An 18,079-nucleotide genomic window follows, 5' to 3' on the forward strand; every position below is an offset into this window, starting at 1 on the left:
CAGTAGAGTTTTATTACTTACCGTTTCAACTCTGCTCCATTTGTGACAAACAATTATTTGTAGCAAGCAAGCCCTGCGCAGTGTGAGATCGCGATCCTGTCCAGCACTAGAGTTCAAATGCACACCACAGTTATATGTTAATACACAGAGGGGAATACCCCATACTGTATATACCTGTAGCATGAACCTGACCCGTTTCTAGTGGAGCTTCCTAGGAAACATACACACTTTCCCTGCCTAGATCCAGCACTTAACTATGTGCAGCTGGGTATCTGATTCGTTTAAACTATATCTGGCAGTCAATATATATATGTGTGAAGAGGATAAACATTAGAACAGCTACTCTGATATGAAGCACTGAGAAAGGGCACTCTCTAAAAAAACTGTTATTTTAGCCCTTTGTCCTGTTCTGAGAGCATACTAGGCTTCAGGGTTAAAACTGCATATACCTGTGGTGAAAAACCTGACCCGTTTTTCATAGGTGATTTTTACTGTGTACCGATCTCACCTGCTCTGATGTGCAAAATATTGATCCACACAAGCACACTGTGACACATGCGCAGTGAGGGATCCCTCCAATAAAAATAATAAACACAGTACCACTGTGCAGAACACTATATTTCCACCAGTCCTGGTGATACAGAGTAATTAAATATTATAATATATGTGCTGTTAGCCCTACAGTATGACACCGCCTGCAGTTTACAGCCATCTTACTTACCTTTTTTGGCTGGGTATGTGCTTTCAGGACTCCACGGTGACCACGTCCATGATATAAGCACAGGGTCTAGCCCATTAAGAGCCTTTACATACTGGCTATTCTCTGCTAGCAGATATCCCCTGCATACTCAGGACACCTATGTGAGGCTTAGCATCGATAGCAAACGGATGTACACCATTTAGTCTGGACTCAGTGATCAGCTACAAGCAGCAATACTTCACACCCTGATAGCTCTCTTATGAGTGCAACTTTAGTATAACCATCTCTTTAGCATTGTTCACCATTGGTAGTGAATAGGATAACTGAGCAGTACTATAGACTTTACCAGTCTATTTTTATCTGTGTCATATACATCACACTACACTACACGATTTTAACGAAGTTATTAAATAAATCTTTTTTATTTTATGTATATTAGTTCACCCCTGACCACATTATACCATAAAGGTTTGCTGTGCGCCTTTTAAAAGGGACATCTGGTGCCTCCTTTAGGCACATCTCTTTATCTTTATACCTACACTCCCTTGGCAGCACGCTAACACCATCTAGGGGTTTTTGAGCGAGGTTCCTAACCCACAGTATTCGAACTAACAAGCAGCTGAACTAGGGAGACAGAAATCTGTGAGCTGCAAAGAGACAGAAAATGTGTAATCCTGTTCCAGGACACGCGTTCCAAGTCAAACTTCTTTGCGTTTTGGCCCTAAAATGGTGTTCTGATTTTTTAATTAAAAACATCATCATTACAAATACAATTTCTGTGACAAAACTGTGACAAAAGACAAAGAAGTTTAACTTAAAATTTGTGTGAGCGGCACACACAATTGTTTTCTATTTTCACACATTACCTGCTATCATAGCTCTCTCCCTCCATTCTTACCCCCCCCCCCCCGTACCTTATGTTTCCACTTACCCTCCCACATAGTTTGTAAGTTCCTTGGGACAAGGCTGTCCTTACCTACTGCAACAATGTTAATGTTTGTTATTTTATTGTCTAAGTCCTCCAACCCTATTTTACTGCGCTACGGAATGTTTGCGCGCAATAGATAAAGTGATAATTACATTGCGTAATGTTGCATATACACACTTTCATAGTATTCTGTAAATGCTTCACTTCCTGGGAGGGAAGGATGAAATTGCATCAAGAAAAGCAATGGGTTCCATTCCTCTATGGTTGTAAAGGAGGGGAGGGGGTGACAACCTCTGTGGTCAAAATTATAGCACAGTAACCTGATAAACAGGAAAAGCAGAAACACCTTACACAATTACTTATATTATCTTGCCCCGCAACAGCATAGGGTTGTCAGTCTATGAAATGTGTGTATGATATATAATTCCTAATGAAATGTAAAAACAAAATGAACCTGTGAAAGGATATCACTGGTTAACCAATGAGTTATGGTGAAAGCTGATCACTCAGGTTACCAACGTGTGAGGTAATATATGTATGGTCTTTAGCAAAACATTTGCGGTTGGCCCTCTTGCTAAATTTAATGTCTTCACTGTAAAAAAGAGGAATCCCACACCCACCACAAAAACCAAACATTATTTTGACACGAGACAATTTGACAAATATATTGTTAGAACATGGAGAGGATGTTGCTCCAGGGAGAAATCCGATTGCCATTGTTGGAGCCAGGAAGCAATTCATTTTTTCCCCTTTGAAACATAATTGGATGTTTCACTGGAATTTTCCGTTTGTTTTCCTCGGTATCAAAAGACTGTAGATACAAATATAGGATAAGTATCTGTCAACTAAATTAAACAGGTTGAACTTTATGGACATATGTCGTCTTTTTTCAACCTCATCTACTATGTAATTGAGGGAGAAGCAGTGGCTTAGTGAGTAAAGACACTGTGATAACGACACTGAGTTTGGAGCAGGGTTCAATTCGCAGTGTTGGCTCCTTGTGACCTTGGGCGTCACTTTGTCTCCATGTGCCTCAGGCACCAAAAAACAGAATGTAAGCTCTACGGGGCAGGGACTGTGTCTGCAAAATGTCTCTGTAAAGCGCTACGTAAAACTAGCAGCACTATACAAGTACAAACAATTATTATTAATTAACACCCCTAAGGACACACAAGCATAATGATGGACATGCCCACTGGCCAATGGCTGTGAGGCACTGAGATCATAGGACATGGAGAATGTTTCATCAGTGTAAAGGGGACCCATGTAAACCTGAGGGTTCCAAAGCAGTGACTAGGCCATGTGAAACCACATCAAGGGGGCCACCCCCACTACACTGCAGTATCATTTTTGTTGTACACCACTCTTTATGAAGTAACAGGCCTGGACTTGCAACATGAACATATACTACACAAGCTCCAACAGGGCCTTATAATTAGTATCAGGGAAACTTGTAACGAGTGTGAGACAATTGCGCAGCAAGGTACCTCCCTAAGCTCTCCTTTTCAAGCGATGTGCTGTTCAGGGTCCTCCCGAGTACGAGGGCCCCTATATGTAATTATGTTCTGCATACCTAAAGAACGGTTACTTAAAAGATAAGTGTTACTCTGTGTTGTCTGACCCGTCTGGTTCCTGCAGGCTGATTATTCTCTATCCTGTACAGGGGAGACTGACTTAGGCCCCCGCCATAGTATCTCTATACTAAGGCACCTATAAAAAAAAAAGCTGTGTGTGCTGTGCACGCGCATAGTAAGTGAAACTTCTTTGACTTTTGTCACAGAAATTGTATTTGTATTGGTGATGTTTTAATTAAAAATCAAAATGCAATTTCATTGACAAAAGGCAAGTAAATTTGACATATAATGAGTGTGCTCGGCACACATCCCCTGTATTAGCTATTTGTGAATTCCTTGTGTGTATGTGTGTCAGTCAGTGTGTGTATGTGTATGTGTGTATGTGTGTCAGTCAGTGTGTGTATGTCAGTCAGTCAGTCAGTGTGTGTATGTATGTGTGTGTGTGTGTGTGTGTGTCAGTCAGTGTGTGTGTGTGTGTGTGTATGTGTGTCAGTCAGGGTGCGTGTATGTGTGTGTGTGTGTCAGTCAGTGTGTGTGTGTATGTGTGTCAGTGTGTGTGTGTATGTGTGTCAGTCAGGGTGTGTGTGTGTGTGTGTGTGTGTGTGTGTGTGTGTGTGTGTGTCAGTCAGTATGTGTGTGTGTGTATGTGTGTCAGTCAGTATGTGTGTGTGTGTGTGTGTATGTGTGTCAGTCAGTATGTGTGTGTGTGTATGTGTGTCAGTCAGTATGTGTGTGTGTCAGTCAGTGTGTGTATGTGTGTCAGTCAGTGTGTGTATGTGTGTCAGTCAGTGTGTGTACGTGTGTCAGTCAGTGTGTGTGTGTGTGTGTGTGTACGTGTGTCAGTCAGTGTGTGTGTGTGTGTGTGTGTGTGTGTGTGTGTACGTGTGTCAGTCAGTGTGTGTGTGTGTATGTGTGTCAGTCAGTGTGTGTGTGTGTGTGTGTGTGTATGTGTGTCAGTCAGTGTGTGTGTGTGTGTGTGTGTGTCAGTCAGTGTGTGTGTGTGTGTCAGTCAGTGTGTGTATGTGTGCCAGTCAGTGTGTGTATGGGAGTCAGTGTGTCTATGTGTGTCAGTCAGTGTGTGTCAGTCAGTGTGTGTGTGTGGGGGGGGGGGGGTCAGTCAGTGTGTCAGTCAGTGTGTGTGTGTGTGGGGGTGTGGGGATGTGTGTGGGGGTGTGGGTGGGTCAGTCAGTGTGTGGGGGTGTGGGGGTGGGTCAGTCAGTGTGTGGGGGTGTGTGGGTGGGTCAGTCAGTGTGTGGGGGGGGTGTGGGTGGGTCAGTCAGTGTGTGGGGGGGTGTGGGTGGGTCAGTCAGTGTGTGGGTGGGTCAGTCAGTGTGTGGGGGTGTGTGGGTGGGTCAGTCAGTGTGTGCTTCAGTCAGTGTGTGGGGGGGTGTGGGTGGGTCAGTCAGTGTGTGGGTGGGTCAGTCAGTGTGTGGGGGTGTGTGGGTGGGTCAGTCAGTGTGTGGGGGTGTGTGGGTGGGTCAGTCAGTGTGTGGGGGTGTGTGGGTGGGTCAGTCAGTGTGTTGGTGTGTGTGGGTGGGTCAGTCAGTGTGTGGGGGTGTGTGGGTGGGTCAGTCAGTGTGTGGGTGGGTGTGGGTGGGTCAGTCAGTCAGTGTGTGGGGGGTGTGGGTGGGTCAGTCAGTCAGTGTGTGGGGGTGTGTGGGTGGGTCAGTCAGTCAGTGTGTGGGGGGGTGTGGGTGGGTCAGTCAGTCAGTGTGTGGGGGTGTGTGGGGGGTCAATCAGTGTGTGGGGGGGGGTGGGTGGGTCAGTCAGTGTGTGGGGGGGTCAGTCAGTGTGTGGGGGGGGGTGTGGGGGGGTCAGTCAGTGTGTGGGGGGGGTGTGGGTGGGTCAGTCAGTGTGTGTGGGGGGGGTGTGGGTGGGTCAGTCAGTGTGTGGGGGGGAGTGTGGGTGGGGGTGTGTGCGTGTGTGGGGGTGTATGTGGGTCAGTCAGTGTGTGGGGGGGTCAGTCAGTGTGTGGGGGTGTGTGGGTGGGTCAGTCAGTGTGTGGGTGGGTCAGTCAGTGTGTGGGGGTGTGTGGGTGGGTCAGTCAGTGTGTGGGGGGGGGGTTGGGGGGTCAGTCAGTGTGTGGGGGGGTGTGGGTGGGTCAGTCAGTGTGTGGGGGTGTGTGGGTGGGTCAGTCTGTGTGTGGGTGGGTCAGTCAGTGTGTGGGGGTGTGTGGGTGGGTCAGTCAGTGTGTGTGGGGTGTGTGGGTGGGTCAGTCAGTGTGTGTGGGGTGTGTGGGTGGGTCAGTCAGTGTGTGCTTCAGTCAGTGTGTGGGGGGGTGTGGGTGGGTCAGTCAGTGTGTGGGTGGGTCAGTCAGTGTGTGGGGGTGTGTGGGTGGGTCAGTCAGTGTGTGGGGGTGTGTGGGTGGGTCAGTCAGTGTGTGGGGGTGTGTGGGTGGGTCAGTCAGTGTGTTGGGGTGTGTGGGTGGGTCAGTCAGTGTGTGGGGGTGTGTGGATGGGTCAGTCAGTGTGTGGGTGGGTGTGGGTGGGTCAGTCAGTCAGTGTGTGGGGGGTGTGGGTGGGTCAGTCAGTCAGTGTGTGGGGGTGTGTGGGGTGGGTCAGTCAGTCAGTGTGTGGGGGGGTGTGGGTGGGTCAGTCAGTCAGTGTGTGGGGGTGTGTGGGGGGTCAATCAGTGTGTGGGGGGGGGGGGGTGGGTGGGTCAGTCAGTGTGTGGGGGGGTCAGTCAGTGTGTGGGGGGGGTGTGGGGGGGTCAGTCAGTGTGTGGGGGGGGTGTGGGTGGGTCAGTCAGTGTGTGTGGGGGGGGTGTGGGTGGGTCAGTCAGTGTGTGGGGGGGAGTGTGGGTGGGGGTGTGTGCGTGTGTGGGGGTGTATGTGGGTCAGTCAGTGTGTGGGGGGGTCAGTCAGTGTGTGGGGGGGTGTGGGTGGGTCAGTCAGTGTGTGGGTGGGTCAGTCAGTGTGTGGGGGTGTGTGGGTGGGTCAGTCAGTGTGTGGGGGGGGGGGGGTTGGGGGGTCAGTCAGTGTGTGGGGGTGTGTGGGTGGGTCAGTCAGTGTGTGGGGGTGTGTGGGTGGGTCAGTCTGTGTGTGGGTGGGTCAGTCAGTGTGTGGGGGTGTGTGGGTGGGTCAGTCAGTGTGTGTGGGGTGTGTGGGTGGGTCAGTCAGTGTGTGTGGGGGGTGTGGGTGGGTCAGTCAGTGTGTGTGGGGGGGGTGTGGGTGGGTCAGTCAGTGTGTGGGGGTGTGTGATTGGGTCAGTGTGTGGGGGGGTGTGGGTGGGTCAGTCAGTGTGTGGGGGTGTGTGGGTGGGTCAGTCAGTGTGTGGGGGGTGTGTGGGTGGGTCAGTCAGTGTGTGGGGGTGTGGGTGGGTCAGTCAGTGTGTGGGGGGTGTGGGTGGGTCAGTCAGTGTGTGGTAGGGGTGTGGGTGGGTCAGTCAGTGTGTGGGGGGTGTGTGTGTGTGGGGGTGTATGTGGGTCAGTCAGTGTGTGGGTCAGTCAGTGTGTGGGGGGTGTGTGGGTGGGTCAGTCAGTGTGTGGGTGGGTCAGTCGGGGTGTGGGTGGGTCAGTTGGGGTGTGAGTGGGTCAGTCAGTGTGTGGGGGGTGTGTGGGTGGGTCAGTCAGTGTGTGGGTGGGTCAGTCGGGGTGTGGGTGGGTCAGTTGGGGTGTGAGTGGGTCAGTCAGTGTGTGGGGGTGTGTGGGTGGGTCAGTCAGTGTGTGGGGGTGTGTGGGTGGGTCAGTCAGTGTGTGGGGGGGTGTGGGTGGGTCAGTCAGTGTGTGGGGGGGTGTGGGTGGGTCAGTCAGTGTGTGGGGGGGTGTGGGTGGGTCAGTCAGTGTGTGGGGGGTTGTGGGTGGGTCAGTCAGTGTGTGTGGGGGTGTGGGTGGGTCAGTCAGTGTGTGTGTCCAGCTGCACCCAGGGGCGGGGTGTAACATTGCGCACCACCTCTCTCCCCCCCCCCCCCCCCTTAGCACAAATTCTGCACACACAGCACACCCCCCCGCACGCAAATTCTGCACACACCCCCCCCCTCCCGCACCGCAAATTCTGCACACACACCCCCCCGCACGCAAATTCTGCACACACACCCCCCCCACCGCACGCACGCATATTCTGCACACACACACCCCCCCGCACGCAAATTCTGCACACCCCCCCCCATCCGCGGTGTACAAGCGCCCTGTGCCCCGCGAAGGCCCGCGTCAGTGGAGGGCTGAAGGAGCGTGTGGGTGGAATGACGCCGCTGCCAGCCGCTTCTGCGCATGTGTGGCGCCCGTCAGCGGCGCCATCACAACTGCGCATGCGTGGCATGGCAGCGGTCGTGGGCCGGTTAGGAGCGGCGCTGGCGGCTATCGCCGCCGCATATGACAGGGGACGTATGAGCGGAGTGGCGTCCATTACGTGACGTCAGCTTCCGTTTCACATTTCGCCCCACATCTATCCAGTTTTATCCCATCAGAGGTGCCACTAAAGAAGTTTCACTTCAATAAAGAGGGATTAAAAGTGTTAACTTTTTTTTTGGTGGTATTATCAGAGGTCTACTCTGCTGTGTACCAGAAAAAGTATTTTTCATAAGTAGCAACACTGTAAAAATATGTACTAAAAGCATCATCACTGGATACCTTCATTTTGCATTTGAAGACAAACCATTGCAATATTTATGCACAGCTGTATATTTTCAAAAGAAATAGCAGCTCTCCATTGTATTGAGAAAAAATGGCAACTCACAAATGAAGAATAAATAACAGCATCAAGGTAGGTAGTGTCATCCAGGAGAGGTATGGATTTGAATACCTCCTGGCCCTGATATGGGTGTCAGTCAAAGTCCGGAATGTTTTCTGTTTCCAGCCAGTCGTTCTGTGTCTCTCCGTGTTCAGGGAACCTCCTCAGCCTGGAAGCGTGACGTCAGTGCGTAGCGTCACTCGGAAACCGGATGTACTCGCGCAGTGCAGGAGAGACAGTAGGTACACAGAGCTGAAGAACATAGTGGAACCAAGTATTGCTAGCACCAATCCAATGCGTTTCACGCAGAGATTGAGCTTCCTCAGGGATTATATACATACACACATACTCTAAGTAACGTCCCTGCAAGTTACATTTTTATGTCACTTTTCACTTCACAAGTAGTGAGTCCTAGGTCAGGATTTGATCAAAAGATGAAACCAAAAGTCTCCTTTGTCACAACAGACTTGGGTTTCAAAATGTATAGTTTTCACCATATATTGTTACCCCAATGGGACACTTCTAGTCCCAACTTGAAACACAGGTGTCATTTCCTTTACCCCTCCCCCTGTGCAGTTACAGTGTATTAAGTAGAGTACAAATGTAAATAATTATTTTGTCCTGCCTGGTCCCATGAAAAAAAACAAACAAACAAAAAAACATACTGGCAAATTCTCCTAATTTCTCAGGGAAACTGCCTGGGGAATCAGTTTGAACAAATGTAGACGTGTTTGCCTTCTCTTTGATAAAACGTGCAGTGAACCAATGTATTTCAACGGCAGTAACCGACATAACAGGTTGACCAATATGCATGATCAAGAGGGGCATGTACAGCTCCAACAACATCTGCATGCGATAGGACCACGAGTGGAGGGAATGAGCGGAGTAACATTATTAGTCACCAACCGCCGTAAGAAATATTCCGTACAAATTGGTATTGTTTGTATTCCTTACTGTGAAACTCTCCAGTGGATTCAAACTTAATAATATAATAATAATAGCATGTTTTTGTATAGCGCTGCTAGTTATATGTAGCGCTTTACAGACACATTTTGCAGGCACAGGTCCCTGCCCCGTGGAGCTCACAATCTATGTTTTTGGTGCCTGAGGCACAGGGAGATAAAGTGACTTGCCAAGGTCACAAGGAGCCGGCACCAGGAATTGTACCAGACTCCCCTGCTTCAAACTCTCAGTGCCAGTCAGTGTCTTTACTCACTGAGCCACTCCCTCTCTACTTCAGAGAAATAGAATCACAGTAAAAATGAGTCTACGGTGTTGTACGGTTGAATGCTGTCCCTTTATCACAACTAATTGCAGAGTGGAAAAGAAAAAAAACAGAGCACAGTCTCAGAGTAGTATATTAAAAATGATATTGATTGCATTCAGCAGGTAATCATTATCATTTTTAATATACTACTCTGAGACTGTGCGCTGTTTTTTTCTTCTCTGTTTGCTAGTGTCTTAGTTTAATGAGCCAATCTATACAAGCAGCAGCATCTATCAGACCAACACAGGTTTATCATTTACTGAGTTCTATTTTCACATTTGTGATTTAATATACACCAATATCACTTAGAAATCTGTGTGTAAGTTATTTCATAATTATTGGCACTATATATAATTCATCACAGTATTATATACGTGCACGGATTTTATATACATTGACACTATTTGGAGCACGTGTATTTTCTTCACAATTGCAGTGTGGGACTGGGACCGTGTCAGCATTGGTGATGCTGCTTCACAATATTGTGCATCTTCAAAAGCAACATCAATAATTATTTGCCATAAGCCATGCAGGAAATAACAAAATGAAGACAATTCTTAGAAAACAATCAATTTATTTGCACGTAGTGTGGTCCAAGGGAGGGTGTGAGATTTTCAGTAAAGTATATTTTTTATCCAGTGATGAAGGCAAAAGACTTTGATTCGTAAGGTTTGATATTTTATTTCTGCATACAAGGCCAGTATACCCTTTGCACTAAAGGTTAAAATATGACTGGGTGCATCATCACCAGATCACGTCTTAACAAAAGGTTATTGGATGAACACATGCAGTGTGCTAATACAGAGGACCGTTTTGCAACCGAAAAACAATTCCATCATCAGGAAAAAAAAAGGAAGTGAACATTCAGTCAGCAGCATGGCCACAACATAAGACCGTTCTTTTCTCCCGTTCCATTTTGAAGGCCTGCCAGGAAGTTATTTTTTATTACGCACCATGAAACATTTGAAGGTCAGAAAAATTAAAACTTGATAAACATAAGAATATAAAGATATGATGAATCTTCAGCCTCCAAAATCAAAAATATATTTTCCCAGTTATCCAGGCATTGCCATTCTGTCGCTACAATCTTTTATAATCCAATTCACAGAACTGCAGAAAAAAAAGTAGACATTTCTATCTAAAACGTACAAAAAAATGGTCCGTATAGAAGGTTACTTCTATCACTTATTTATATTACACATCCCTGGGGCTCCTCTCCGCGTTGACGTCTTAAGCTACACAAAAAAAGAAAAAGGAGAACTTAGTTTCAGTACAGTAGTTTTTCTACACAATTCCTTCCTATAGGACATGTCCCTCTAATTCCGTGGTATCATACTTCATGTGCCCTCGAGTCCTCAAAAAGGCAGTATATATCTATATCATTCGGGTGGCCTTCATTCAGCAGTGGATCGACAAGCTCTACTTTCTTCCTTGTGGTATAAAACCCCTCTAACCTCATACCCATCCCCATGCACCTCCCTCGCCTCTCCATTTTCCTTTGCCCTCTGGAATGCACACTCCCTTTCTAACAAGTTCGTGTTTGTACGGGACTTTTTTCTCTCGCTCTGCTCCTTTTTGCTATAACCGAGACTTGGCTCACTCAGTCTGACTGCACTGGAAGCTGTCTTCTTATGGTGGCCTCTGTCTCCCCCACACTCCCCACCCTGATGGCATTGGTGACGGCGTGGGGCTCCTCAAACCTCCCTCTATTTCTTTTCCTTCCTTTGAGGCTTACGATGTCCAGCTTTTTTCTCCTCTCCCACTCCAGCTGGTGGTCATCTAGCACCCTCCTACCTCTACTCATCTCCCTTCTGTCTCGCTCTGACGTTGAATCCTGGCTCTCCATTCTTTTCTCTGATTCAACTTCTCTTCTCCTTGGAGACTTCAACTGTCATATTGATGACCCCTCTCTCTCAGGCTTCCCGCTTTCCTCTCTCTAACCTCCTCTTTCGGTCTTCACCAATGGACTGCAACCAGCACCCCCAAGGATGGCTAGTACCTGGACTTTGCTTTCACAAACAAAACTTCAATTTCTCCATTTCCCACTTTTCTCTATCTGATCATCTCATCTTATTTACTCTCTCAGTTCTCTTCACCTACCCCTCATTTCTGAAGATACTGGCTCTTAACTCCACTTTGCACTCCTCCCTCTCTTCTCCATTACAGACTCTGACATTCTGGTCATAAACTACAATTCTGCCCTATCCCCCTCTCTTGATCTACATGACCCTCTATTTTTAAGCCACTCGCACTTCTAACCCCAGACCTTGGCCAAACTGCCATACATGCATGCTCTGCACCTGCATTCGCTCCTCTGAAAGCCTCTGGAGGAAATCTCACTCTCGCAGACTTCCTTCACTACAAATGGATCCTATCCTGTTTCAACTCTGCCCCTTCCCAGGCTAAACAAAACAAATTTCCTTCACTAATCAACACTCACATCTCTTCTCTGTCCGACTCTCTACTCAGACCACCATCTGTTATCCGTTTTTATCTTAATCCATTTCACCTCAACACTTTGCTGACTATTTCAAGCAAAAGGTGGATTCCTTATGTCAAGACATCCCCTCTATAACCTCATATTCTACACTTCCTCTTTCTAACTCTCCTACTTGACTAATTTTCCTCTGCCAAAGGAGGAAGTGTCGCTGCTGATCTCCTCTCCCACTTGTTCTCTTGACCCCATCCACGGTCATCTCCTCAAACCTCTTGTTCCCACTCTAATCCCAAAACACATATTTTCAACTCTTCCCCCCGCTCTGGTACCTTTTCCACTTCCTTCAAGCATGCCTTACTCAAAAAATGAAAGCTTGACTTTACCCATCTCTCTAATTATCACCCTGTCTCCCTCAACTCCTTGAAAGCCTGGTATTCTCTCGTTTGATCCAGTCTCTCGCCACCTATTCTCTCATAGAACCTCTACAATCCCACGCTGCTCACTCCACTGAAACAGCCCTCACTAAAATAACTAATGACTCTGTTTATATTACTCAACCTCTCTGCAGCCTTTGACACTGTGGACCATCCTTTTCTCCTTTAGATTCTACACTCCTGGTATCCGTAACAGAGCTCTATCCCGGATTTCTGCTTACCTCTCCCATCGTACTTTCAGTGTCTCATTGGCCAACACCTCCTCCTCCTCCGATCTCTCTGTGGTCGTACCCTAGGGGTCTGTTCTGTGACCTCTCTTTTCTCTCTACACACTCGCTCTATGTGACCTTATCACATCTCTTGGATTCAAATATCACCTCTGTGCTGATGACACCCAAATGTACCTTTCAACCCCTAACCTTACACCTGCTGTACAGACCAAATTCTCTGAATGTCTCCCCCCTGCTATATAATCCTGGATGGTCCTCCACCGACTCAAAAACTTAACATGTCAAAGACAGAGCTCCTCATACTTCCTCCAAAGCCTGGGCCTACTGCCCCCTTCTTCATTAATGTTGACAGAACTATCATCCTGGGTGTATCACAAGCATGCTGCCCAAGTGTCACATCTGACTCCTCCCTCATTCACAATGCAGCTAAAACCGGTCGATTTCTCCTTCGTAACATTGCAAAGATATGCCATTTCCGCTGTAGCTCTACTGATAAAACGAACACAAGCCATCATTCTCTCTAGTCTCGACTATTGTAACTTTCTACTGTCCGGCCTTCCTGCCGCTCACCTACAACTTATCCTAAAAATGCTGCTGAAATCCTTCTCCTGGCTTCCTATTAAATCCTGTATTACTTACAAAATTCTCCTCGCTTTTAAGACTATACTGCTAAAGGATGTAATCTGTCTGGAATGGGACTTTTGTCAGTGGCCACGCGACCAAGTCACCGCATGTTCATCCGCCACACACTTCGCCGCCGGACTTTTCACCGCCAGGCCAGAGATGCCATTTGCAGGCAAGCAATATGTCCGTCGAGGGAAGCATTTAAAAATGGTGTCTCTGGCATTGTGATGGCATGCTGAGGTATTTAAAAATGTCATCTCTGGTGAGGCCAATTTAGTGCTGCCCTGACGCCACCATTTTAACATTTGCCGCATATGCGCGTCGACATTGGAGACACCATTTTTCTTTTTCCTGTGCATGTGTGCCAACTCATCCACACGCCTCAACCCGCTGAACTGTGTGCTGGTGTGCATCTAGCGCGGGAACCAATTCCTGTGCCACCATATTTTTATTTCCCATGCTAAATGCATGTTAACATTTCGCTGCCAACTATTACCTGCGCAGCGCCAGCGCTCATCAAGAAAAAAAAGTTTTAAAGTTTAATAAATTATTACAAGTTTAATACATGGAATCCTTGATTTCTTGCCCTTGGAAGGGGGGAGAGGAGAGAACGTGAGGCAGGAGACACAAAGGGGGGGGGGAGGGGCACAAGTGACAAGGAGGGGGGGGGCGGGCGGGAGGTGTGACAAGGGTAGAGAGGGGTAATGCATTTGACAATGTATTTAAACATTATTACTTGTATTAATAAACCATACCTATAACTCCATGAACAGGTTGCTAACAAATTGAAGTCAATAGATAACACAAGAACTATACTGTACGTACAAAAATGATTAAGCAATTAAGCACAGTACGTCATCACGTAATGTAATAATGTGCGCTAGAACGCAAGCACAATACCTTGTAATCACACATTATTGCACCATATCATAAATGTGCGCCAGATCACGAAGATATGTAATAATGTCCCTATTATTGTAGCTCCTAACGATTAGGAAAATACGTTCATCTGCATCACGATATTTTTTTATCTTTTGTGGCGGAGGGTGACCGGCTACTAGCTGTTCATAATAAATATTGCACGCATGTTGCACTTTTCTGAAGCCATCTATGACTTTCCATATTGTTGGATGAGTCATGGCTAATTCAGATTGGATTCTCCTATGAGCAGCCTCCGCTTGGTTGTTGGTCCGGTCTTCTCGGTCGAGGACCCTGTTGTATAATGACCACATATCTTGTGGAAACATGGCCGGCCGTCTTCCATTTCTTTGGCGGCCCATATAGCAATCCTCAAACCAATTCAGTACTGGCTGCAATTCTTCATCAAGTTCCTCTGCCAATTGGTCTATAGCCTCATCCACATCTGCGGCTGGCACAAACGCGAGTGCCGTAATCATTTTTGCATGCAAAGCAAAGTCGGCATCGTTGTTGTATGTACTGGACAACTGCAGTTCGCATAAATGCTTTTTCAGGTTGTGATTTAGATGAAAAAAGCATCCGTACAGGCGCACATCTGGAAAGGCATTCCTAATTGCACTGAAAGCTTCCATTTCAAAATCACATGAGACAGATTCTGGTGCCACTTCAGGTTCTGCATTTTTTATCATCTGGAACAGTGTTTCATACGTTTTCCTTTGCTTGTTGGGTAGCAAAGCATACAATACGGGATGAACGCCACCGAATCTCTCTGCAAGTACAACGTATATTTGAGCAAATAACCGCGGCGCAGATTCAAATGTTCCATCAACATACCAGGTCTTTGAATCTCTCAATATGTGCAGATTCTGTTGGCTGCCAAAAAGAAGTATCCGTTGTGGACTAGGTCCGCTGTCCGCAACTAAAAATCTTTCCATTATACATGGTTGTGGTTCATAGGTCTTGTAGTTTTCGGGTATAACGAGGGCCTCAAGAGTAGCGGGGACTGGGGGAATTTGATTGATTTCATTTCTTTGCCTCCTAACCATTTTTTTCAGTGCGGCAGAATTAGGAAGTGCGGCCTTGGCTGCTGGCGACAAACCGAGTGTGCACTCCTTAATCACTTGGGCGGTAGTTTCATTATTTTCTCCTGCACGCTGCTTAATTTTCGCTACGGTTTTCGCTGCCTCCACTTTTGCAGCCGAAGAGTCGTGCGAATGTAGACCGAGTTTCAACGTTACATTTCCACCTTCTGTGTGAAGTCGTGCTTTACACCTCCCTCGTTCTGAACAACGCCAAAACTTCTTCATTTGATCGCCACTCATTCTATCAAACACGTAGCAGTGGCCGTCCACCATCATTTTCTGCTTTCCACGCTGGGATAAAACTAATTCCATGTTAGATGGGTTGATATGAGTAAATGACACTCTCTAAATGCCCCCCCCCCCTATCCCCCTTGTGTTTCTCCTGCCCCCCCCCAATCAACTCTTTCCTGCCCCCCCATGTGTCTCCTGCCCCCCCCCCCCCCCTGTTCCAAGGGTAAGAAATTCAAAGATTAATGTATTAAACTTGTAATAATTTATTAAACGTTTCAAAAACTTTCTTTCATGGTGAGCGCTGGCGCTGCGCAGAAACGCAGGAAATAGTTGGCAGGAAATGTGAACATTTTTTTTTTAAATGAACCCCAGTATGTTAATATTTCCCATGCGTTCAGATGGTTGAGGCGTCCGGATAAGTAGGGGGCATGTAAGGAAAATTGAAAAATTACATCTCTGGCGTTGGGCGGGTACAAATTGTGGCGTCAGGGCGGCATGCCGAGGCATTTAAAAATGGGGTTGCTGGCTGAGACCAATTTGTTGTCCAATGGCCTCAGAACGCCGCCCTGATGGCAGAGACGCCATTTTTAAATGTCCTGCTTCCTGGTTGCTGAACACCAGAGACACCATTTTTATATGCCTCAGCCGCTGGAGATCTCACTTGCCTGCCAAAGGCATCTCAGCGGCTGCACATATCACTTGCCTGCCAATGGCGTCTCTGGCTTGGCGGTGAGATTTCTGGCAGTGAGATGTCCCTGCAGCAAAATGCGTGGCAGCGGAGCGCCAGCGTCATCTTAGTTGCGGCGAAACAGCTGTGGCCAAAAGACCAAAACTGCTCCTCTGCCCCTCCTTATATATTAGCCCTAATTTCGCACTACTGTATATTCCTGCTCAACTTGTGTTCAGCTCAAGGATGACTTTTTGTAATCCCTCTCATTCACTGCCCAACACCTCTGGAGTGTCCTTTCCTCAATAATCAGACTAGCTTCCTCTCTCTACACCTTTAAGGTCCATTATAAAACACACCTCTTTAATGAAGCTGTTGGGTATCTCTATTGGCTGATACTACACATCTCATATGCATTGACCATGACCCCTTGCAGACGTACTTGCCATAACACCCCTCCCTTGTAGGCTTTTTAAATTCTCCCCACTTACCACTTGGATTTTAAGCACTTCGGTGGAGGGACAACTTTTCCTAATGTCTTATGTTGAAGACCTTATTCCCATTATGTCACATATATATTACTGCTGTAAAGCACTATGTACATGGATGGTGCTATATAAATAAAGTTATATATAATCTATAGCTCACAGGTGGAAGGGTCATTACAGCTGCAGCGTCTCCCCCTTCCAAGGTGCTGATGAATATAGTTTTCCACTCCTCTTCGTTCACAGGGAACTAGTGATTAGCACAGGAGAAGAGCAGGGCAGTACAGTATTTATCAGTGCAGGGTCATTAAGCAGCTGAGCAAGTGGGAGGAAGCTATGATCCCTGCCAGCAACATCTGTTCCCCCTGCACTGGAGACTGAGGGTGAGCGGGCTGCTTGGGGGCTGCAGTTGAAGGGACGTCTGTTGCCCAACAATGCTCAAGTTGCTATTAAGCTCTATGCTGCTAGATTACAGCAACATGTTAAAATAGAATGGATTGTAAAAACCAATCATTATCCGTACATCTTACATACTCCTGTTGATCATTGCCATCAGGCAATGTTTAGCTGCAGTGCTACTTTTAGAAAGACACACACACACACACACACACAAAAAAATAAAAGATAAATACCTTCTGCTGCAGATTCTTCTGGTTGGCTCTTATCAGCTTTACCTTAAAATGAAAAACAAATAAAGATCATTGGAATCTAAATGGTTCACGTAGTTTCAGTGTAAAAAAATGTGAACTATTAATATTCTCTATTTACTACACCACCTTTAAAATAAAATTTAAAAAAAGAAAATCAGGCAGGACTTTAAAAAAAAAAAAAAATACTCAAAACACTTATTTACCAGATTCTGCCGACGGTCCAGATTCTGCCGACGGTCCAGATTCTGCTGACGGTCCAGATTCTGCCGACGGTCCAGATTCTGCTGACGGTCCAGATGCACTTTCTTCAGTCGCTTCTAAAATTGACAATAAATACGTGTAATTATTATGTTTTCTGTATTGTTTACTGTACAACACACTTGTCTGATTTATTAAATTATCTGAGCTACTTTAATTTATTTATTTAGTTCATTTATACACGAGAGACAGAAAAAGTGAGAGAGAGAGAGAGAATGCTCTGTATTTAGTCTGCAATGAATATATGCTAAATATGATAATATTTAATATATGATGTTAGTGTTATTGAGACCTCTTACATGTTTTCTTAATTACCTGCCAATGCAATCTATAGTGTTCTCTAGATCCAATATGGCAACTATACACTTAATAACATGTAATGATATTCACACTCCAACATTGACAAGTATTGGTACACCACGAGCTGCTATCTAAAGGGCATTCTGTCAATATCACACTTATGAATACTGTTCTTTCTACCGAGACACTTCTTGTGCAGTGCTATTTTTATTTATTTTTAACTGCAATAAGGGACATAATGCAGAATTGTCCCAATTTGAACCCTAGCTGGGAAAAGTACACAATCAAAAGACATGAAATTGGCAAGTTCCTTACGTTTAATTTGCACCCAAAACATTAATCCAACAGTTTTTGTATGAATTGCACAGTGCAGTAATTCCCACAAGAAATATATACTGATTTAGGAGCAGGTCAGTATTCAACTATAAGCAGTTACTACATTATGTTATCTTTATGTTAGTGGCAGCTAATAACACACTACAAAGCAGTATTGGAAAGGCAAATGTTGTAAGCTCCCCAATTAAGGTTTTAATGCTAACTTTATTATACAGGACCGTGTGCGCTGTAAATTGTAAACAAGTGGCACATTGTGTACTTGTTTGCATGTCATTACCCAGAATCCCTGGCT

At 46.3% G+C, this 18,079-nt stretch overlaps 1 protein-coding gene across 1 annotated transcript in view; it reads right to left on the reverse strand.

Moving 5' to 3' along the window:
* Positions 1-13,514: 13,514 nt before the first annotated feature.
* The window catches only part of GTF2I (general transcription factor IIi), a 68,607-nt gene continuing 64,042 nt past the window's right edge, over positions 13,515-18,079 (reverse strand). The window contains 3 exon segments of the mRNA XM_075589970.1: positions 13,515-15,162; positions 16,876-16,917; positions 17,097-17,210. Of these exon segments, the coding sequence (XP_075446085.1) occupies positions 13,775-15,162; positions 16,876-16,917; positions 17,097-17,210 (1,544 nt within the window). The 3' untranslated portion in view covers positions 13,515-13,774.

Source organism: Ascaphus truei, chromosome 3 (assembly GCF_040206685.1).
Source record: "Ascaphus truei isolate aAscTru1 chromosome 3, aAscTru1.hap1, whole genome shotgun sequence".
Taxonomy (NCBI): Eukaryota; Metazoa; Chordata; class Amphibia; order Anura; family Ascaphidae; genus Ascaphus; species Ascaphus truei.